Source organism: Notolabrus celidotus, chromosome 5, assembly GCF_009762535.1.
Source record: "Notolabrus celidotus isolate fNotCel1 chromosome 5, fNotCel1.pri, whole genome shotgun sequence".
NCBI classification, from domain to species: domain Eukaryota; kingdom Metazoa; phylum Chordata; class Actinopteri; order Labriformes; family Labridae; genus Notolabrus; species Notolabrus celidotus.
In genome coordinates, this window is record NC_048276.1 from 34,757,690 (window position 1) to 34,781,953 (window position 24,264).

General features: G+C 40.5%; 1 protein-coding gene across 2 annotated transcripts in view; it reads left to right on the top strand.

Moving 5' to 3' along the window:
• Nucleotides 1-24,264, top strand: part of gria4b (glutamate receptor, ionotropic, AMPA 4b) — a 216,015-nt gene that overhangs the window by 109,584 nt on the left and 82,167 nt on the right. Inside the window, exons 1-3 of one of the 2 annotated variants that reach the window (XM_034684265.1) lie at nt 3,335-3,725; nt 15,514-15,698; nt 24,052-24,105. In XM_034684265.1, the coding sequence (XP_034540156.1) occupies nt 3,710-3,725; nt 15,514-15,698; nt 24,052-24,105 (255 nt within the window). In that variant the 5' untranslated portion in view covers nt 3,335-3,709. Of the gene's footprint in view, nt 1-3,334; nt 3,726-15,513; nt 15,699-24,051; nt 24,106-24,264 lie in introns of those variants that run through there. The other variant, XM_034684264.1, reaches the window with a different exon arrangement.

A 24,264-nucleotide genomic window follows, 5' to 3' on the forward strand; every position in this document is an offset into this window, starting at 1 on the left:
CTCATTCAATCAACCTTTGTCTCTGTAATTGAGTCTGGTGATGTTGTTTATATGCATGCTTCCTCAACCTCTCTGAAAATGTTGTACTCAGTGTACCATGCTGCATTGCGGTTTTGTTTCTGGTTTAGGATTCTGCACACATCACTGTATCTTGTATGAAAAGGTGGGTTTGTCTTCCTTATACAACAGAAGAACTGAGCATTGGTATGTCTTTCTCTATAAGGCCGTACTCCATGATCTTATTTATGCTCTTTATTGACTCCTAAAGTCGTCAGTGGCTGTAATCTTCAGTCCCATGGACAAATTATTCTTCTTGTCATTCCTCGGACTCGCTCTGTCTTTAGTAAAAATTGCTTTTAATGTTTTTGCTTCCTCTTCTTGGTTTGAGCTTCAAGGTCACCTAAAACTGAATCCTTTAATTCGATTGGAGGATTTTAAAACTAGGATACAGGATCATCTGATCAGCTGGTGCTCATGTTGTAGAGCTTAACACTGCTGATTTATAAATTGATGTAATAGTTACTTGGTAATATATGTTTTGTCTTGTTCTCAATGTGAAACTTGTTATGCTGCTGTCTTGGCCAGGACTCCCTTGTAAAAGAGACTTTGTATCTCGATGGGACTGTTCCTGGTAAAATAAAGGTTAAAAAAAAATTAAGTGAATCATTAGTATTAAAAAAGTGCCAATCAGCCTTTTAATGTCTGGTGTAGCCTCACATAACAGAGTGTAGCTTTAACTTTTGATTAAAGATTTGATTAAATCTGTTCTTTCTGGATTTGATTATTTTCATTCTTTATAATTTGAAACCTTTTTGTATTCTCACCAGAAATCAGCGATATTATTATAAAAATATACTTGGTGTGTATGCAATTACAACTGGTTCAAAACTCGGCCGCCCGTATCATCACACGCACCGCCTCCATCCACCACATCACACCCATTCTACAACAGCTCCACTGGCTCCCCATCACCAATGGATCAACTATAAAATACTTCTCCTCACCTTCAAATCCATACGCAACTTTGCCCCTCCATATCTCTCTGACCTCCTCCATACTGCCACACCCGTCCGCACCCTCAGATCCTCCTCCTCCATCCATCTCACTGTCCCCCAGCTCGCCTCGTTAACATGCTCTTGAACTCTCTCCCACATGACCTCCGTAATACTGACACACTCCCACATTTTAAATCTAACCTCAAAACTCATCTGTTTAGACTGGTTTACTCCATCTGACCACTCCATAGTCCATTCTCTTAAAACTTTTTAAATTGTATTTTTTGCTTTTTGTTATTTAAAATCTCATTGTTTTAATGATGTAAGGTGACCTTGAGTGTCAAGAAAGGTGCCTATAAATAAAATGCATTATTATTATTATTATTATTATTATTATTATTATTATTATTATTATTATTATTATTATTATGATGATGATGGGCATAGGTCAATATCTTTTTAGCAGACCTTTATTTTTGTCTCCTTAGACTTTTTTTATTGTATTTAAAGAAAAGCTTTATCTGTTTGTCATGTTAATAATTAGTTCCTTGAATGTGTCTTAATTACTAGCTCAATACATTCAATGGGCATTTTGTATTCATTGAAATGTTTAAATAAAGTTGTTATGAAAAAAACAAAGACACCAAGTGTAACCATATCAGTCTTTTAAAGAGCTGCCTCCATGTGTTTTGGTCAGATTAGTATGAACAGCTCTGTTTCTGCTGTGTTTTCTGAAGTCGGACTTTCTTTGAAGTGTCACTTCATCCTTAAAGCTCTGTCCGTGGTGCTGAAATCAGTCAGCAGCTTATTTCATGTGACTGAAGGCTGATGTTTGTGCTCTGACTCTCTGTTGAAGCTGTTGTCGTCTTAAGAGTGGGAAACTCTGGCTGTCAGGGATCTGATGTTGGAGATGTAATGCTACAGAAAAAATAAAAGAACGTGACCGTCTCTCTGGTGGTTCTGCTGCTAGCTGCTGTTCAGTGAAACATACTAATGACCTGCTGATGTTTCAGTCAGTACTGCTGAATTATGAATGCGATATTCCTGCCAAAGGACATTGAGAGTATTCCACAGAACTGTCTTTTTAAAGATCTTTCATATTGTAATGAAACATCTTCAGACTTATGTTCATTGATCGTTATCCTTTAGTCACTCTTTTCCGACTCACTGCATTTCCAACACGTTCTCACAACCGACTAATCAGTCAGAGCAGTTTGCATCAAAAGATTCTACAGTAGGTACCACTCTATCTACAGTTTGGCTCTAATAATCCTGCACCATCAGGTTTTCATATCTGGACTTCCAAAATAATCAAAAACAAGTCAAACATCAATCAATCTTTATTTATATAGCAGGTCTGATCTCATCTTAATCCACCATGAGCAGAGCACTTTGCAGCATTTAGCAAGTTACAGTGGTAAGGTCAAACTTCCTTTAACAGGCAGAAACCTCCAGCAGGACCAGACTCATGTTAGACACACATCTGCTGAGACCGTGTTGGAGAGAGGGATAGAGGGAGATGAAGAGAGAGAGATGATAGTGGTGAGACGGATAGTAGGAGTTGTAGCAGCTGGAGTCTGGCACGTCCACAGCAGCAGAGATCCAGAGGAACCTACAAGACAAGGGAGCTCAGGGACTCCAGAAAGGTCTATGGTTAGTAACTTTAATGGGACAGGAAGAGTTACAGTAAGTGACAGAGAGAGAGAGGAGAGAGAGGGAAAGACAGGTCCCCAGTGTGTCAGTCTAAGCTTATAGCAGCATAAGTAAGAGCCGGTCCAAGCCTGATCTAGCTCTAACTATAAGCTTTATCAAAAAGGAAGCCTACTCTTAAAAGTAGAGAGGGTGTCTGCCTCCCGGACCCTGACTGGTAGATGATTCCAAAGGAGAGGGGCCTGATAACTGAAGGTTCTACCTCCCATACTACTTTTAGAGACTTTAGGTACGACCAGCAGTCCTGCATGTTGAGAGCGTAGTGTTCTAGAGGGGTAATATGGCACTATGAGCTCTTTAAGATACGAAGGTGTCTGATCATTAAGAGCTTTGTAGGTCAGAAGAAGGATTTTAAATTCTAGTCTAGATTTTATGGGGAGTCAGTGTAGAGAAGCTAACACAGGAGAGATGTGCTCTCTCTTCCTAGTTCTAGTCAATACTCGAGCTGCAGCATTTTGAACTAGCTGAAGAGTCTTAAGAGACTTAGTAGGGCAGCCTGATAAAAGGGAATTACAGTAATCTAACCTAGCAGTAACAAAATGCATGGACTAGTTTTTCTGCGTCACTCTGAGACAGGACGTGGCTCTTTGTAATATTACTGTTAGGGACCAAGCAGTAAGGCACAAGACACAGGTGTAAGTTTCAAAGAGAAGTGGGTTTTTTATTTTACCCAAAATTAGGCCAACAAACTTATAAGAACTAGGCCTATAAAAGAGGTCAACTTAACATAACTCAATTTAACACAACAAAAGGTGACGTGTGAGCTAAACAAACAGACCTGACACAATGAGACATCAAGGAACTTATATAGTGGTTGAGCCAAACCAAGTTTAACTCAAGGGGTAAACAAAATGGATGCTTAATCAAACTGAATTCAAAATAATACTAACTAAGCCCAAACCCCCCCGTGACATCAGAGCCGATGGTTTGCTCCACTCAGTTGGCTTCAGCATAAAAGTCCCTTTCACCCTTGGCCACGCCTTTTGTTCATTCCAGGAAGTGCCATGCTCCCACAGCCAGGTAACTCACTGTGTGGCTCCAGCCATCACAATTACACAATTGAAAAAGGCTGACCTTGAAATTTGCTGAGTTTGGGAGTTGAAGGATAAATCTTGATCAAATAGGACTCCTAGATTCCTAGCAGAGGTGCTGGATGCCAGACTGATGGTAGTTATATTAGAAAAAGTCTGTCTGAGGCGTTTAGGGACAATAACAATGACTTCAGTTTTGTCAGAGTTTAGTAGTAGGACAATACATTTAGTAAATAGTGTGATTAAAACTGAAAACAGCCACAGTTTGAGGACAAAACCTCTTGATTACATGCAAGCTGGAACCTCAAGTCAATGTGGAATTGCAAAAAACGGCAGTTCCTTAGGTGTCAGCTTGAGGCTGTCCATGGATGCCAAGGAAACACCATTAAGCTACATGTTAGACCATCGATTTAACTACACATAAAATAACGTGTTTACAGTCTGGTACAGAAAACCTTTCATTCCTCTTTTCACTAAAACTGCATTGGAGTAAACAACAATAATAAGGCTGAGAGTTATGTATAATGTGCATCAGCAGGGACGAGGAGAGTTGACAGGCAGGTGGGCTTGTAGCTGTTTAAGGCCTGCCTCAGCTTCACCTCTTTGCCTGTGGTTGGATTGATTGAAGGTTAGGTTGAGTCAGCATTTCCAATATGGCGACCGCTGTTGATTGGATTCAAGATGTATCCAGAAACCTGTCTGTGATGTTAACGAGACTTCATCCATATTTAATGCAGCTGGTCTGTGGTTACGTTTAAAAATCATGGCTGGGTTAGAAGTACTACTAACATGTGTGCAGTGAATGCTACAATAGCACCATTTGAAGTGGCGAAAACATTGTAAATCAGGTTTTTCCAGGAACCTTTTCTGCTTAAGGGGCTTATTATTTATAATAATCACTCCTAATTTAAATAAATAATAAGACCCAACACTATTTACCATGTACGTTAAGCTACAGAGAGAGAGAGAGTAGATCAGATATAACTGGCCGCATATACAATTTAAATGTTCAAAGTGTTTGCTGTATGTTTTTGTGGATTTGTTACTGTTCTGGTTTTTGTTTTTAATTCTGTAAAGCACTTTGAATTGCTTTTTGTATGAGTGGTGCTTTATAAATCAAATTGCCTTGCCTTGCCTTATTGTCTTTACCACAGGGAGTACAGGCATGTGCATCACAAGCGCAGGCTTTCAATCAAAAATAAAAAAAATCCAGTGAGCGATGGTACAAAGTTGCTTGAGGTTTTTTTATTGCAAAAATAAAACAATAAATAAATAAAAATAAAAATAAATAAAATAAAAACAATCTTTTCTGTCCATCCTCTTTCCTCTGTGCCATGTGCGTCAACTTAAATACTAGCGCCCTCATCACGCAGACAAAGTCAAAAGGCAAAATAAAAATGCAGAAAAGTATTATTATTATTATTTTTATAACCTTTATTTAATCAGATGAGAACCCATTGAGATCAAGACCTCTTTTACAAGGGCGACCTGGCCAAGAGGTCAGCAGCACACCTTAAAATAAATATTACAATTCAATAGTATGGAGCATATATACAGACAGTATAAAACAGTATAATATCAATAATTTAAAAGTGCAACTAATTTGCAAATAAAGTGCAATTTGTGATCACAAAAGAGCATTTTTTAAAAACGCAGGCACTGTTCTGTGGTCTGTCTTTCTTTTAAAATGGAGCCAAAGGCCTCAAGTGAAATAAAATCAGACAGTTTCAAGTCATCTGGAGCGTATTCCAAGCAGAGAGTGCAGCATCACTAAATGCTCTCTTACTGAACTCTGTCCGAACACGAGGAACACACATTTGTAAGATGTCAGAGGAGCGCAAGGCATAGTGGCTTTTGATCTTTGCAGATACACACCATAGACTGTATAAATAATGGACGTAGTATCCGTGACGTCACCCATCTGTTTCTGAAGAGCTGTTTTGAAGCCAATCGGCAGCAGCAGCCATATTGCCGCTGTTGAGTGATTGTGAGGTAAAGAGGCGGGCTTTGAGCCTCCTAGCCAACAGCTACAGTGTTCCTGCCTGTCAATCAAATCAGCTGTGCCTCTCATTGGAAGACTCGTAATCTAAATAGCTTCGAAATTGCCTCGTTAGAAATAAATTCACCCCCCTACAGAGTGTGCAGATTGAGAAATGAGCTATCCAGACTACACTTGTCTTTTGTACCAGGCTGTAAACATGTTTATTTCTGCTGTAAAGATCGTCTTCTTTGAATTGGTGTGTATGTGGTTTCCGGTACTTCGGGAGCCAGCCTCAAGTGGATCCTCGGTGAACTGTAGTTTTTAACACTTCCGCATTGGAATCATTTTTTTAGAACGGAGGTTTCAGCTTGGTACACACTCTAATAAGTTGGGACCAAGCCAAATGCAGAAAATAAACAAGCTATGCAAATGAGGAATAAACTAGAATACGGCTCCTACACCATGTATGATGTATCTATAATATGTACATTGACGAAACACTTTGCCCTCCTCTCTTCCCTCTAAATGAACGCATTAAGAACCTGAAAATAAACTTGAATGAATAGCACCTAAAATGATGCTATAGGATTCCGGCAGCGAGTGGCCTCTCTGAAGAATCATCAATAACTGCTTATTGCTGTATTTCTAAACTTCAGTGTCCCTTACTCGTTCATTTCTGACCAGCAGCTTTAGCTGATCACATGAAATCTGTTTTGCCGCCTTGCAGAGCATGAAAGCAACTTTCTGCACAAGCATTTTCCACAATTCAAAAAATCATGAGCTGTTCTTTCTGCAAACAACTGCAACAGCAGAGAATCACTATTACCGGAGGACTGCGGGCAGCATCCTTCAGATCATTATCTTTGTGTATTTCCTGTGGAGATGTTGTAACCGCACACTCTCTATGAAAAAAATGAGTAAGAGCGCTCAGGCTGTTTCTCTGAAGAGGCACACTTGCATATTTAAAAAGCTCATGAGCTCTTGTGTCTTTGTCAGAGGGTATGAATGTGTGTGTACGTCAGCACTGCTTCAGTGTACGTGTGAGTGTTCTGTGTGTGCATGTGGGTGCTTTTCAGAAGGCTTTTGGGTGCAGGCTGCAGCACTCTGGCCTGAGGTTTTTCTCTCACACACAGGGCCGGGCATTCATCCAGTATTGACTGTAATGTAGAATCAGCCCACGCATGGCTGAGCGCAGTCAATGAGCGCCAGTCTGATTCCCTGAATCAAAGCTCCAGAGATACAAGGGGCTGTTACTGTAGCCCAGTGAGTGTGTGTGTGTGTGTGTGTGTGTGTGAGAGAGAGAGAGAGAGACAGAGAGAGAGAGAGAGAGAGAGAGAGAGAGAGGGAGAGTATACTGCCTATACTATCACCACAACACTCACACAGCAGAATAGATACATTAAAGCTTGTTTATATAAGTAAAGGGTTTTAACAAACCAAGTTAGGTTTGGACACAAAATGAAAGAAGAGGAAGCAAGAGGCCCTCATGGATTCTATAAGTGAATGCAAGCGAAGAGGAGAGAGACAAAATGATAGAAAACAAAGAGGGATGACAGGAAAGAAAGATGACGAGGAGATAAAACACAGGATTACAGGAAAGGGCAGAGAAAAATAAGAGGCAACACGATGAAACAAGAGGGAATGAAGGTAAGGAGGAGACACAGGGGGAAAGGAAAGGAAGCAAACATAATAAAGAAAAAAATGGGAATTGAAGGGAGAAAGAAAGAAGAAAAGGGATGAGGGAAAGCATTAGTTAAAGAAGGGTTGAAAGGACCTGAAAAAGCTTTGGTGAAAAAAAAGGAAGGGCAAGAATATTCAGGAAAGGAAAAGAGGCAAGGGAAAAGGGGACAGGAAAGGCAAGGGAAAAGGGGACAAGAAAGAAAAGGAAAGGCAAGGGAAATGGGGACAGGGAAGGAAAGGAAAGGGAAAAGGGGGCATGAAAAGAAAGGAAAATCAAGGGAAATGGGGACAGGGAAATGATAGGAAAGGAAAGGGAAAAGGGGACAGGAAAGGAAAGGAAAAGCAAGGGGAAAGGGGACGGGAAAGGATAGGAAATGGAAGGGAAAAGGGGTCAGGAAAGGAAAGGGAAAGCAAGGAAAAAGGGGACAGGAAAGGAAAGGGAAAGCAAGGAAATGAAATGAAATGCAACAAAAAGCAAGGAAAGGAAAACATGGGAAACAAAGCAAGAGATGATTACAGAGGAAGAAAGAGAAGGAGAGGAAGAAAGGGAACGATATGTAAAACAAAATGAAATGAAATGAATCAAGACAAGAGGAGGTCAGAAAGAGAGGAGGAGGAACAAGCAGATGGAGAAGTAATGAAGTAAGAGTAGGTGAAACAAGAGGGGAGGGAAAGGAAGGATAAGAAAAGAGAAAAGAAAAGAGAGGAAAGTTGAGAAGAGAAAACAATATAAGAGAAAAACAGAGGAGGGGTTGTGAAAGAAAAGGAAAAAAGAGGAAACAAAAAGGGAAAATAGGAAGTGAGAGGAGGCAAGAGGACAAAAAGAGAACATGAAAACAGGAAGAGGCAAGATTATATGAAGAAAAGAGGGGGAAAGAGGAGAGCGCAGGAAACAGGACAATCTTCCTCCAGCAGATGTGAGGCAGCAGCAGTGTTTACAGAACATGATGAATGAGTGTGTTTAAAAGAGAAAGACTGTGTGTACTCTGTGGAGAGTGAGGGGTGAAAGAAAGACTGACTCAATGAGGAGAGGGCAGGATCCAGTTCCAGCGTACTGAGTCTGACAGCATGAAACACACTGGAGGGTAAAGACTGGCCAACAGAAGAAGAAGAAGAAGAAGAAGAAGAAGTAGAAGAAGAAGAAGAAGAAGAAGAAGAAGAAGAAGAAGAAGAAATAATGACACACATAACCTCAGATATTCTCTCTTCTCTGTGTGCTGTAGCTGCTTCCATCTAGCATCCAGCTCTGCTCCAATCATCACAAACACGCTCCAGCGTTGGTGTGCCCGGCGGCCTGTGGCCGTGTCTCTGACGCTGATGCTGATTGCGGCTGGCTGCTGCTCCGCGCACCGCCTCAGGGCTACACATTTATCAGCTGGTAATCAGCCGGCCCACTGCATGCTTTGGTTGGCTGGACTGCCATCACTGCGGCTTTCTGTCCGTGTGCTGTGAACACTCAACGCACAATACGAGATGATGGGACTTCTTAGTGTTACATAGCGTACAATTTAACAGCTTACTCCAGCTGCTGATTTGAATAGGTGCAGGGAAGTTACTGTGTACATCTGAACTCTGAATTTTGAGTTATAGAACGTTTTTCTTATACTGTGTAAAAGAAGTGGATGTAGACACTGTGACATCTCATTAGTTTGTGAACCCCTCTCTGAAACCTTAAGCGCAGCCCTATGTCCTTTTCCATCATGGTTCTTGGAGCCAGAGGAGACCATATTGAAATGAGAGGGTGAATATGTATTGTGGATGTGCCAGTTAAGCTCAGTTTGTAGAATAGGTGCCTCATGGAGAGGCCAGAGTCCTCAACAAAGCAGCCCCAGGTTGAGCTCTGATCTCTGGCCCTTTGCTAAATGTCACCTCCACTCCCTCTTACACATTATTCTGTCTTGCCCAAGCAGCAACCTGCAGTTGTGACAAAATGATATTATTGTAGAAGTGCAAAAGGCTGCAGTTCCCCAAGTGTCCACTTGAGGCTGGCTGCAAAAGCAAATAATTCTCTGTTAGGTCCCACATTAAAATGTTCATTTTTAAAGCCAAAAATAAAAACATGTTTACAGGCTGGTTAAAAATGTTTTTATCTGTGTGGCTACTTTATTTATCCACACACAGTATAAGAGTTCTTTTTTCTATTATATATGTTTTTAATATAACAAGCTAAAAGGGATGCATACATTTGCATAAATAGGCGTGTGACATGTTGACAGACATGTTGTGCATGTTGTAGCCATAGACTGTGTAAATAATGGACGTAGTATCCGTGACGTCACCCATCTGTTTCTGAAGCACTGTTTTGAGGCCAATCGGCGGCGGCAGCCATATTGGAAATGCTGAACTCAACATAACTGCTGTCAAGCAAGTGGGAGGTAAAGAGGTGGGGTTTGAGCCTCCGAGCCAACAGCTACAGTGTTACTGCATGTCAATCAAGTCAGCTGTGCCTCTCGTAATGGGAAACTCAAAATCTTAATATCTTTGAGATTGCAGCGTTAGAAAAAAATTCACCCCTGTACAGTGTGTGCTGATCGAGAAATGAGCTACCCAGACTATACTCGTTTTTTGTGCCAGGCTGTAAACATGTTCATTTCTGCTGTAGAGATCGTCTCTTTGAATGGCTGTGTATGTGGTACTTCCGGAGCCAGCCTCAAGCAGATTATCGATGATCTGCAGCTTTTAGCAATTCCGCATTGGACTCATATTTTTAGACCGGAGCTTGCCGCTTGCTTGTAGCTTGAGGCCCACCTCAGCTTAGAGTTTGACTGAGTAAGCAAAACAATATGGTGTCTCCCATCGCTGGGCTCATTGATATGTATACAACTCCACCTCTCTAAACTCCAACAGGAAGGCTCAATCCTGACCCAAAAGTAAGGCAAACCAGTGTTTTCCATAGCACAAAACAGTTGTCTAAAACAGCTGCTCATTTGTAGCTGAAACAGTCAATACAGTCGATGGCGGCAAAGTAGCTACAGAGACCAGAGGGAGTCATTTTTAGCCCAGTCTGTGGTATCCCACTCTGCACAGAGCCTGGCCTTCATGTTATCTTTATTTGTCAGGGACAATAAACAAAACAAAAGCACTAACACTTCATATCAGATTTAGCTAGCAGCTTTCTTTGTGCGGTCCCTCGACAGGTGGACACAAATGCCACAAAGTAAACACTGAAGTAAGTAAAGTTTGAAGGCGACAGGGGAACTGCAGACTTTGATGTCTTTTATGCAGTTTTAGTTTGTTTGTCTGTTTTGGTTTTTCTCCCTTGGAGAGAAAAATGCTGCAAAAAAAAGAGGACCCATAAGTGTCAGGCAGTTCTGTTTTTAAAACACTATCTAATAAATCAATACCCCCAAGAAAGACAAGTCCAACACAAACATACACCACAGCTAGTTCTTAAAAAGAGGAAATGAGACGTTAGAATGGGTGAAATATGAAGGGAGATGAAACAGTCCAAACTCTGTAGTGAGAATAAACAGATTGCTGGTCATCAATAGCTTCAGTACAGGCTGGAATATTTTTGTAAATGTTGAAGATATGGGAGGTTGTACACACATTCTCCTTACCACATGAGAGATTCTTTATATAATGTGCATTTCGACCAAGAGTTCCAGGGTCTTTTAGCCCCCAGAACTACTTTCCCCTGAACTAAAAGGTTCCTGTGCCCCCATTGTTGTCTGCGCTTCGATCACGGGCTGAAGTCTGAAGATTGTGCAAATCAGGCCAGTGACGTATGGAGAAAAAAAAAGTAAATGCACTACACCACCAGACCAGTAGAGGGCGGTTAAACAAAGACAAATGCCATTCATCACAAATAACACTATAGCAGACACAATACAAGCCGTGGCAGAGATTGTCAGTGTTTTGGTTTAAACAGCGACCCTGTTAACTGGAGACTCTCAGCGGGATGCATCCCACATAAACGTCTTTAGACGATCATTAAATATCTGATGAGGATATTTTGAAATCTTAATAAAAACTAAACTAGTTTGCATTCCCAGGAACTCCCTCTGTGTTTCAACAGCTGTGTAAACTCCACAAACACTGACACGTTCAGCTGAAGGTCTCCATTTTACAGGGTAGCTTTTAAAACTGTAACACCGGGAGAGACGAATTTGTGGCCCTGCACCCCGAAAGTCCTGGGACCTTTGAAAAGTACTAACTCCCTTGCAGGGGTTTTTAGGGGGGAGATTATCTACCCCTGAACTAAATTTATACCCTGGGTCCACCGGTCGAAATGCATGTAGTTCAGGGGTAAAATTCCTCCGGTCTAAAAACGCCTTTAATGTCTTCATCAGGTCAAAATCAGCCTCAGCTGTACTTCTGATGCTAATGAGTAAATATTAGCATAGAGAGACATGAAGCTTCAAGGGTGACCACGGCTGTGTTCACCTGCTGAACATCTGCATGTCTGAATCCGTTATAGTCAGCATGCTGTTATGTTGACGTTAGCATGTTGCTCAAAGCCCTCAGGGTCTCTAAGGACCCTTAAGACATGCGAGGCAAAGGTTATGTGTTCAGGAAAGCTACGTTCGCAAAACAAGAAGAAAGCAAAAGAGGTCCCAGCTAGCAGAGGAGCAGAGCGGCACACTGCAAAGAGACATTTTAGATTTACAGAGGAAAGGCTGGATTATCTGGATCACCATATTTTATTAAGTTAAAGTTCACTGGCAGCAGCTTTGAACATTCAGCTGTTTGCAAGTAAAAAATCATCAAGCTGTCACTCCAACAAAGTCTGATTGAAAACTTTATCTTGTTCAGATTATTTGCTTTAATTACAAGTAGTACATTTTTACATGGGAGAGATTTTACATGATTCCTTGGTTATATAAGTGTTACAGCATTAAAATCCTAAATTACAACATATAGTTGTTCTTGGGGTTATAACAGAGATGCTATGCAAAAATGAAGGATTGTTTACTCCCACCCTCAACCACATTCATTTATTTTGTGTCTATATACATTACCAGTCAAAAGTTTGGAAACACCTTCTCATTCAAGGGTTTGTATTTATTGTAATGATTGAATGAACCAAAAAGTGTTAAACAAAGCAGAATCTGTTTTATATTTTAGATTCTGTAAAGTAGCCCCCTTTTTCCTTCATTACAGCTTTGCACACTCTTGGTATTCTCTCAGTCTGCTTCATGAAGTGGTCCCCTGGAATGGTTTCTAATTAACATGAGCCTTGTCAAGAGTTCATTTGTAGAATGACTTGCCTTCTTAATGTGTTTGAGACCATCAGTTGTGTTGTTCAGAGGTAGGGTTAGTACACAATGGATAGCCCTATTTGACTACTGTTGTAATCCAGATTATGGTAAAACCAGATTATTTCATAGTTTTGATGTCTTCAGTATTAATCTACAATGTTTTAAATAATTAAAATAAATAAAAAACATTGTACCAGGATTAAACCTGTTAATGTAAGATGGGGTTTTTTGAATGGGTGTGTATGTGGCTCCGAGGGCTTTTGGAGACTGCCTCGAGTGGACGATTAAAGAACTGCAGGTTTTAACTCTTCTGCAATGGCTTCATATTTTAAGACTGGAGGTTGCAGCTTGGTTTAAAGAAAAACAGCAATTAAGAAATAAAACTACAGACACCCTTTTGCAACACAGGCCGTATAAATGTGCATCAGCCTTGTCTCTAACAAGGCAAATAGCCAATCATAGTGAAGGATTCTGAGGCGGCACCTGGGCCATCATGACCCTGTGTAAACCATGAAATATAAGCCCTCTCTTTCAGCCCATTCCATTCTGCATCCTTGCTGCTTAATGTCAACTAAATAAAGAAAGACACAAAATAGAGAGATGTGTCTCCAGGGTCTGGTCCAGTGACGGCTTCATCAAAACATTTCAAGGATTTCTTGCTCTTTTAAAGCTTCTCTAACACGAAACCCCTCTTGTCTCTTAAAACAGAGAAAATGAACACTGATTCCCTTTGGGGATATCGCTTCCAACATTTCTGGAGCTGTAGCCAAAATGTCACGAACTCGTTCCCCTTTTAGGAGCATCTGAGGACAATCAGCGATGATACGAGTGTGTGTGAGTGTGTGTTGCCCCAACTAGAAGTCCCTCCTGGCACCAGCATCCCTCTAATGGGGAGCAGGGGGTGAGGGAGGGGATGGAGGAGGTGGAGAGGGAGCCTGGTTGCCAGAGCACAGGTTAATCCACTAATTGGGAGCAAAGGGAGACGGGTTGCCAGATTGTGATGGCCACCAGGAGGGGCCGTTTAAGGGGGACATCTGTTCCTGCTGGAGAACAGCCGCCCTCACAGCTCCCAAGCTTCCTCTCTGACACTCATCTTCTTCAGACACAAACATGACAGCGAAGAGCAAGCCCCACATCCCCTCCTGAGTCTGGTGTTACGCCGGCCTCATGGAGACGAGTCCGTGTCCTTGAGTGGACTAAAAACCAGGATCTGGTTCGAAAACATTTAGTGCAGTTTGACTCAGTGGGTTTTCTCTTAGATTGGAAGGATGCTCTCTTGCCAAGGGTGTTGTGTCAACTAATGCCAGTGTGCATTCAAAGCAGCAATTATCAGCATGTGTTTTATGGCTTCACATGGTCAAAGAGCCGTGTTTAAGCCAATAAGGACATCCGCCAAGTTTTCTTCAGTAAACATATGCAGGAGCTTTTAAACTCACGACTACAAAGCCTTCAGAGAGTGATAAATCTTATCTTTGCAACACAACAGTTAGCCTGTTAGCATGAAGAGACTCAGCTGGCGCTGTTTTAGATGGTGCTATATTTCATCACAGATGGATTCACTGAATCAACACGTGAGAGGAGATAAGCGCGAGTAGCAAAGACGTTTCAACACGGCTTTAAAATCCTTTGTAATTCAAAAAGCCGTGGCAGAGATCGACCGGTGTTTTGGTTTAAACAGCGACCCTGTTAACTGGAGACTTTCAGCCGGATGCATCCCTCATAAACGTCTTTAGACGATCATTAAATATCTGATGAGGATATTTTGAAATCTTAATAAAAACTAAACTAGTTTGCATTCCCAGGAACTCCCTCTGTGTTTCAACAGCTGTGTAAACTCCACAAACACTGACACGTTCAGCTGAAGGTCTCCACTTTACACGGTCACTTTTAAAACCGCAACACCGAGAGAGATGCATCTGCAATAAGTTTAGAGAAGACGACTGTAACAAGCTGCTAAATCAAGAGAATCACAGCTTCTTCTTTTGAAAAGTACACACACATACAAAAAAGATAGAACAAATAAAAACTAATGAAAGAAAGAGAAATCAAGTGAATCACAGGTGTGTGTGATGTTATTGTGGACGGTGGGGGGAATAAAAACACTGCGGTTAATCTACCAATCAGACACATTCAGCATTGGAGGCCATGGCCCCCTGAAACTCCCAGGACCTTTGAAAAGTACTACCCCCCTCGCAGGTTTTTTTAAGGTGGAGATGATCTACCCCTGAACTAATTTTAGACCCTGGGTCCTCAGGTCAAAATGCACGTAATTCTGGTGTGAAGTTCCTGCGGTCAAAAAACGCCTCAACAGTTTCGATGTGACGTGTGTGATCAGTTCGCCTTGCCATGCTTTTGTTGTTGATAATCAATTATCATTGGTAAGGGGTTTAAACCAATCAGAATCAAGTATTTAACAGCCTGGTAATAAGAAAGAAAGCTGGATAATAAGAAACACAAATAATGTTCTGCTGTTTCTATAAACATTTAAGACGATTGCAACATTACACAGTGACAGAGAGGTTATCATGTTAATGTAGACCATACAGGCAAAAACACCCTGAAGGACTTCTTTAAAATGAGGTGAATTCATGCTAGAATGGATAAGATAAAAGTTTAGTCCTTTCTTGATTGTTAGCTTCAAAATAGCGCTCACCTCTAAACTAAACTTGGGAAAATGTGTGACTGCTGATGTATAAGAAGGGTTTACAAAGATTCCTCCTGCATATCAAACCCTGAAGTTTTATTGGGCATACTGTGTTCATCTTTGCCTGTACCAGATGGTTAATATATACGACTTTTATACTGTGTGATCCAATAAATATAATGATGCAGCTCAAACTCACAGTCTAATGTGTTCAGCCCTTTCTTGTGCTTACCCCCCTCCTGATACATCCTCTCCTCTCTGTCTCTATCAGGATACGCCATCCTGCAGGCCATCATGGAGAAGGCGGGGCAGAACAACTGGCAGGTCAGCGCCATCTGTGTGGAAAACTTCAACGATGCCAGCTACAGACGGCTGCTGGAGGATCTGGACCGGAGACAGGAGAAGAAGTTCGTAATCGACCTTGAGGCGGAGCGTCTGCAGAACATGCTGGAACAGGTGACGTGACCATGACATCAGCTTTCACTTTTTATTAGTGTATCCTCAATTTCCTGTTCAACAGAAGCGTGCCATGTTGTGTGACAGCTGTGGTTTAAAGAGACGTTACGCATATTGTCTGCCAATTTGATACCAAGAGGAATCAGAGCAAAGTGCAGCTCATACAAGACGAGCCAGACATGTTTGTTGCCATGTTGGCGTTCAACTATGACAAGAAATTACAGCAGTCACAGAATTCAGCTGCAACAGGATTCAAAACTCAAATGAGTATGACAAACACACCTTTATTGTAAATGTATCTACAAACCAGCGTTGTAGTCGAGTCCCCAAATCCGAGTCCGAGTGGAGTCCTCAGTCCTCTATATTCGAGTCCGAGTCCGAGTCCGAGTGACTTGAGTCCGAGTCCAAGTCGAGTCCTCACCGATAATGTTATATATAACAAGGAGGGCAGCCGTTTGAATCCAAACTATTGACTGTTAGACTGGCTGTGTGGGACTTTTTGGATGTGTAGGAAACACATTTATTTCATTAACATTAGTGTTGGAGCTATTTTCATCATTTTATGCCATAAATATAAATTATTCTAATATATTCATAATCATTTTACTTTATGTCATTTATCTGTTGTTGTTTATATTAAGGGCAATGTCATGTGCATTATCATTATTTTATTTTAGTAAGCATTTTGATAGTTTGATTGTTTTCACCTGGATGGGCAGGTAAGATAAGAGGGGCGGACACAGGGAGAGGTGAATGTTCTTTTTTTTTTACCAGAAGACGTTAGAGCACGAGGACGCTACAGACTGGTGATCAAACTATCTTGTTCAATATGACATCAGAGAATCTGCAGTTTTTTCCTGGACATTTAAAATGTGTCTGATCCTGTACGATCCAGTCTCCCCCAGAGCTGTGGCCGGTTTAATTTTCAGTTTCGATTTTAGTAAATTGACGAGGTCTTAATGCCACTGCAGTGAGATGCTAATGAAATCCGACCGGTGTGTGTGTAGATTAATTTATGAATGAAGTCACAGCGTTGTGTGACGTGCGTAAATGCGCGCCGCGCTTCAGTTGATGAGAGGACGCGCTCAGAGATTCTGCTGCACTGGGATCACTGTCGGTGTCCAATAAGCTAACAATAAATCAAACAACTTAATAACGAGGGTTTAGTTATTTTAGTCTTATATTACCATTATACTAACAGTAAAGGGATGAACGGTCTCAAGAAACTTAAGCATCTCTCTCACTTTTCGGTTCATCCTGTACAGATGTTTGTTAAAGTTTGAGCTGGTCTCTTTCCTTGATGGGTCTCTTAAATCTCCAACATGTCGCTCTGCTCTCACTGCATTTACTGTGAAATCTTTGAATGAAAAATGAATGGCTGGTAGCGTCTTTTAATCCTGGCAGACGTCACGTGAACGCGCAGGCAGGCGAACGCTCGTGCCAGCCCTCGCTCTGAACGGAATACATTTTATGAAACATACAAAATCTAACATGAACATTAAAACAGTCTGTATCAATATATAAGCCCGAGTCCTCCTCTCTATCATCCGGGTCCTCTTGCAGTCAATGCTCGAGTCCAACCCCAAGTCCGAGTCATCAGCGCTCGAGTCCAAGTCAAGTTACGAGTCATCAGTGCTCGAGTCCAAGTCCGAGTCACGAGTCCTGCAAAACGTGACCCGAGTACTACAACACTGCTACAAACTGAGCAAAACCATCTCCAGGTGCTTGTGTTTACCACCTTTAACTTAAAGCTGGCCAAGGTAGACGTTTTTTAAATCTAAACAGATGTATGAAACCACATATGGCGAGAAGTAATGCCAGTCTTGTTCTTAAAGTGTGCCCTGGAGACTATGGAGTGATAAAACTAATAAATGATAGAAGTCCTGATTCTGAAGTATTTTGTGACTCAGCACTCAGAGACCATTGTAAATGAATAATTTTCAGATTCTGGAGTTTTGATGTCTTTAGATTCAGAGTCAGACGACTCAAACATGCAGGCTGTGAACTCTCTCTTGACCTGTCAATCAAAGAGTTAGGCCACGCCCACACACTCCTGAGAAATGCTCTGACCTGTAGAATAAGCTGTTTTTGAACAGTTTTTTCCAGAGCTGTGGATGTTTATTTTCACTCAGATTTTTGTTGAAGCTTGATTACACATTTAATTTTGATATTCTTAAATATTCCATTTACATTTCCAGAGGCTTTAACATCCAAAACATCCCCTGTGATTATTTATTATTTTCTAGTCATTGAGATTTAGAAGTTTGGTTTTCAGTTGTTGCCCTGATCCAAGTTCAGCTCTCCTCCCGGCTCACTTACACTCTGCTGCTCTCAGCCTAAGTCGGGTTGCCCGTCCCATCTCACAGACTTAAAAGTGATGAGGTATCACCTTTCAAGGCTCCCTGAAAGTTTTATGAATATTACATTTCCTAGTTTAAAAATTCATAATACAAAGAGTTATACTTGCAGGATGAGGTGTCCTGGTACATCAGAGCAGATTCAAACTTCCTGTAACTTTGACCTTCCTCACTTGCTGTAGCTGTGCGTGAGGACTTTATAAAGTTTGGTGGAGATTAAGGTGCATTTAGACCAGTGTTGTTTTTGGCAGTCATCTTAGTTCTAGTCTTAGTCTTTTGGACGAAAATGCTTATTCGTTTCATGCCCTGCCCCTCGAAAGTTCTGGGACCTTTGAAAAGTACTACCCCCCTAGCAGGGTCTTTTCAGGGGGCAGATTATCTACCCTTGAACTAAATTTAGACCCTGGTTCCTCTGGTCGAAACGCATGCAGTTCCAGGGTAAAGTTCCTGCAGTCGAAAAACACCTTTAGATTTGTTTCCACCTCTAGATATTGTTTTTTCTTTTAAGCATGATCATGTCAAAGTGTAACCAAGATGTCCTAATGCTGGTTTTGTTAAATGGTTGCTGTATATCCATGACTCAGCAATTTACTAAGTTAATGTAATACCCTGAAAAAGAATCTAAAGCTCCAGCTCATAAGGTTCCAAAACGATGTGTTATATCTGTTTAAACAACAAGAGGAAATAGATTAAAGATTTTCTGATCATAAAATCTTAAATCCTTTGATAAATGCTCCACATTTGGCAAAACTGTCAGAAGTAACCTTCTCCATTGTCCAAAAAAAAGGGGTTTTATGAACTAAATATCTCCAAATAACAGAGGTATCATTTTACACACATGCTCTGCGTTTCATTTGCTCAGTTTTTTTGTATGTTTGTGCTAATTAGACAGTTTTGAGCTTGAAATCAGTCTGCTCAGATCTCGGGTGGTGTTACTTGGCATAAACACACTCAGAATACGATGCTTGCCTTCCTCTTGCTCTTCCTCCTCATCCCTTCATCCCTGCATCTGTCCCAGGGGCACCTGGTTTCTCTGTTTGTTGTTCAATTATTCAGGAAACCTCCACTCTGACATCTGTCATAGTTCTAACAATTTACTCTGCAGATGTGTGTGAGAGTGTGTGTGTGTGTATGTGTGTGAGTGCGTTTGGCCCACAGAGCAGCAGACATCTCGTTCTATCCACGCTTAATGCCAGAGTCAGAGTAGACATAATGCACCCTGTCACATTCAGAGCTTGTGGGATGATGCACTGTGTGTGCAGCGGTGGTCAGAGTCACTGCCAAACTCATAAACATGTATTTTAGTATGTATTAGCATCCTGTTTGTAGCTGCTTCTCTCCAAACACTGCTGATCCAGGATGAGGATCTGAATACGTAATTGGGCCTCATTAGCTGCTTATTAACGGCACAGTCAGGAGATATTAGGGCTTGTGAGCAACCAGATGTAACTTTGGATTTAGGAGCATTAAATCTCTGAATACTAAATGTTTCTTTATTTACAGGCAGGAATTTAATCTGCTGGAAGCTCATTAGCAAGTTGTACAAACTGAACCATCGTTGCAAACTAAAGTGGAATAAAAGTTCAAGTTAAAGTCCAAGAAAGTTTTTATCCAGAGAGTCCAGAGACAGCAGATGTAACTTGTATTAAAGGTAGATCGATGTCAGTAATGAGTGCTGTGGAGCCTTCACATTCACATACATGCTGCAGCAGCTAAAGGTTGAATATGCATGTCTTGGAGTGCTTTTTAAAGAGGACGGTTATAAATGTGTTACTTCATTATCACCTCTTCTGCAGAAAATAAGTCTGATAAAACACAAAGCTTTGTGAAGCTGCCAAGGGGAGTCTTCAATCAATCAACCAGACTTTATTTATAAAGTGCTTTTCATACAATGACATTGTAACACAAAGTGTTGTACATAAAAGCAACTGAAAATAGAATAGATTTAAAAAAGAAAGATATATATGAAAATAAAAGACACCCCCCATCCTAATCCCAACCCCAGCCCGACCCCAAATCCACCCCACAGTCCTAAGGTTAAGAACACAATATATACAACAATAATAATAATAACATTAGAAATAAAATAAAATAAAATAAATAAATGAAAAATAGAAAGGAAACTGCTGAACGAACTAAGGAAACGCTCTCATGATGTCTTAATGAGGAAATACTGGAGGTAAAATAAGATGTTAAAACTCAACACAGGAAATGAAACTCAATGAAATAAAATACATTTCTAAGATAATAAAACAATAACATATTAAACCATTAAATGAAAATAAGATGCTATCCTTAAAAAAATTGATAAATAAAATAAATAATTAATTAAATTAAATTAAATAAATAAATAATTAAATGAAAAATAAAAAAGAAGTTGCTGAATGAACTGAGGAAACGCTCTCATGATATATTAATGAGGAAACACTGGAGGAAACATAAGATGTTAAAACACAGGAAAATAAACTCACGAAAATATAATACATTTCTAAGATGATACAACACTAAAATATTAAACCATTAAAAGAAAATAAGATGCTTTACTTAAAATGAATAAATAAATAAATAAATAAAATAAAAAAGGGACTAAAATTTTAAATCGCTAATAAATAAATAAATAAAGTAAGGTGAAATAAAACTGCTCTAAGAATAAAACTCAGTTAAAAGCTAGACTAAAACGGTTGGTCTTGAGTTGAGTCTTCTTACATTAGATCAAGAAAGTTAAAGAAAATAATAAAAAACATGAAAAGATGCTACTACAACTGCAACAACAAAAAAAAACAAAAGAGAACTCACTGCTTTCATTTCTAATCTTCAGCCATGTGAACTCGACGGTTGATATTTCAAATAAAGTAAAATGCTTCAAACAGTGATGAACACATGATGATCAACGGATCAGAATGCATCTTCTCAGCATTCTTATTTTGGCTCTACAGGAATAAAATGTACTTTGATGAATAAACATGACACGTAAATGCAAGAAAGTGATGAGGATTTGAAAATCAAGTTAATGATTTGTTATAAAAGTGAGTGCCAGCGCCTCTCGTGTGAGCATCGTCATTAATTTGGTCTTCCAAGGCAAAATTAGTCTTGGCTCCCTGCATGTTATTTCCAGCTCACAGCTGTTCTACTGCAGCGACACCTCTCTCTATCTCACCACGTGCCAAACATATTTTACTGCTTCCATTAAATGTTTAACGTTAAGATCTAGGAATGTTCTGAAGCAGCAAATTTGTTTTTTATATGGAAATTTAAATTGGGACTAGCCGACAAGTCTAAAAAAACGTTAGCAGAATTTATGTTTCACAGCTAACTACAGGATCACAGAGTCTGCCGGTAAACAATGTTAGAATTAACATCTGGAGGAACATCTTCCAAAGGCCATTCCAGAGAGGCAGAATCTCTCAGAAGTGAAGATGGGAGGAGGTACACTACTCTGTTAGAGAGCACGTGAGCAAATAGTAAAACAGTTTCAGAATATTGTTCCTCAGTTTGAAATTGTTAAAGCCTCTGGAAACGTAAATGCAATATTTAAAATCCATTTAGAATATCAAAATGTAATGTGTAATCAAGCTTCAACAAAAATCTGAGTGAAAATAAACATCCACAACTCTGAAAAAACTCTGTTCAAAAACATCTTATTTTACAGGTCAGAGCATTTCTCAGGACTGTGTGGGCGTGGCCTAACTCTTTGATTGACAGGTCAAGAGAGAGTTCACAGCCAGTTAGTGAAGCGGTCCTGGGGAAAGTTAGTGAAGCGGTCCTGGGGAAAGTTAGTGAACCGGTCCTGGGGAAAGTTAGTGAACCGGTCCTGGGGAAAGTTAGTGAACCAGTCCTGGGGAAAGTTAGTGGACCAGTTCTGGGGAAAGTTAATGAACTAGTCCTGGGGAAGTTAGTGAACTAGTCCTGGAGGAAGTTATTGAAATGGTCCTGGGGAAAGTTAGTGAACTAGTCCTGGAGAAAGTTAGTGAACTGGTCCTGGGGAAAGTTAGTGAACCGGTCCTGGGGATATGAATCGAGCATATGCAGGACTGCTTTAGCCACTCGGCCACGGCTCAACCCAACCGCGTCCCAAAGTTTCCCCAAATCACCGCTATTAGTAAAATAGAAGAATGACAACAAGCTGTCATCTTCAGCGGTGGATGTGAAGACAGGGACACATGAGCACAGCGGTGCAAAGAGCGGAGAGACAGCTATACAGACAGATTACAGGCAGTACCTGATTAGCAAACAAGCTAACAGCTAAGGCAACACTGAGGGGAGCTGGCTGAGACGTCAGGAGACGGTCTGAGAAGGAGCGGAGTAGTTTTGTTGAACATGTGTGCACATGACTCAGTGTTTCATTTCTGATTGATTAGATATTTATCACGTAATAAATATCAGGTTAAACCAGCCCCCTTAAAACCCAGTGTGAAGAAGTGTTAAAAAACGTGATTGAACATATTTGAAAATTGATCAAAGTTGAGTTCTAATACTTTTGCATAGTTTTAGTATTTACATACGGTCTGAAATATCATAGGTTGAACATTTGTTGGTTACCAGAGACTTTAAGAGTTTGGGGGTTACATCATGTGCAGTACAAAATATAATTTAAAGATTCAATCGAAAGGAACAAGGCCCAAAGCCAAGACTGGATGGGTGTGACCCAGCCCAGTTGCAGGCACTGCATTAAAAAGAGACATGACTCTGAAGTGGAAGTCACTGCTTGGGCTTAAAGTAACAATGAAAATCACTGTCTGTGAACACAGTTTGGTGCTGCATGAACCATGCAAAGAGAAAACCCTTTATAACCAGGATCCTGAGCCTTTTAAGATAAACTGAGGCAAAGTGGAAAACTGTCCTTTGGTCTGACGAATCCAAATTTGGTTTTCTTTTTGAAAATTATGGACGCTGTCATGAACACTTAATGAGTCAGCATTTTTGAGTGCAACCAATATTTATTAATTGAGGCTTCATGGCACGATAAATCATAACAAAACTTTCTAGCTGTCTTTTGAGTCATTGATTTCTAACTCATCTCCGTTCCCCGGTAGTGATCAAGCGCCTCTCTCTTCTAATATGTTCTACCTGAGCGTGACTCTGCTTCAGAACTCAACCATTAAACTGTACAATCAAGACACAGCAGCCACTGGATCTGTCTTCTTCATTCTGCTTAATCATCTCAACTTCAAACTAAAGTTTTTAGATCCTAGCACAGGTCATTACTCCCTCCTTTTTTTACATCTACTGGATAAATTAACTCTCCTAAGATATGAGTAAATGCAAGTTATACATTTTTACTAACTTAAGTATGCAGAGTAGTAAAAATACAGCCTCAATGTAATAAAAATGTCCGTAACAACACTAAAGAAATCCCCAGAAGTGAATATATATTCTGTCTTTGTACTTTTGACTGGAACTACTTTCAGCTGAAAAAGTAGTCTCTATAAAAATCAAACATACCTTTCAACAGGAGTAAAGAGATGTATTTTCAGCCTCTTAGTGGCGTTGTTTGGATGCTAATCTCTCCTGCACCTCCATGCTGTGACTCAGATTGATTTCATGGATGTGTTTTCATGTTTTAATCTTCCCACCTGATTCTCAAGTCTTGACAGCACTGATTCCCATCCAAGCTTTTGTGAGTGAATCAAAGCTTTTCCCTTTCAGCTTAACTCACGCCCTTATTAACCGGACGTCCAGTGGGATTTCCCAGCAGATGTCAGCCTTCAAAACCTGTTTTTCTCAATGGCACGCAGCTCTCCTATACTTGTGTGCATAGCAGTGTGTCGAGAAGCATTGTTGTGTGTCTGAAAGCGTGAAGTGTTTGCTCCCTCCATGAGACACTGACGTGACCGCCCGTTCATTTGTTTAGACGTCTGATCTCCGAAGGATTAAACCTGATGGTCCTTCTGTGTCAAGTTACACACACTCTGTCACATGCTTCATTAACTGTAATTAATGTATGCTATGCTGTAATCCAGTCAGATTAACGTGATTTCTGCTCCGCCTCCTTGCAGATTGTCAGCGTGGGGAAACATGTCAAAGGCTACCATTACATCATGGCCAACCTGGTGAGAGGGAAACTTACTGTGTTTGATTTTCTCTTTCTTCTCGTCATATCTTCCTCAATCCATCTCCTCTTGCTCTCTCATTTTGCCTACTACTGCTTCCTCTTTGTAGCTTAACTTTATTTTTTGTGGTGCCAATGTGCATTTAAGTTCTGTTATCCA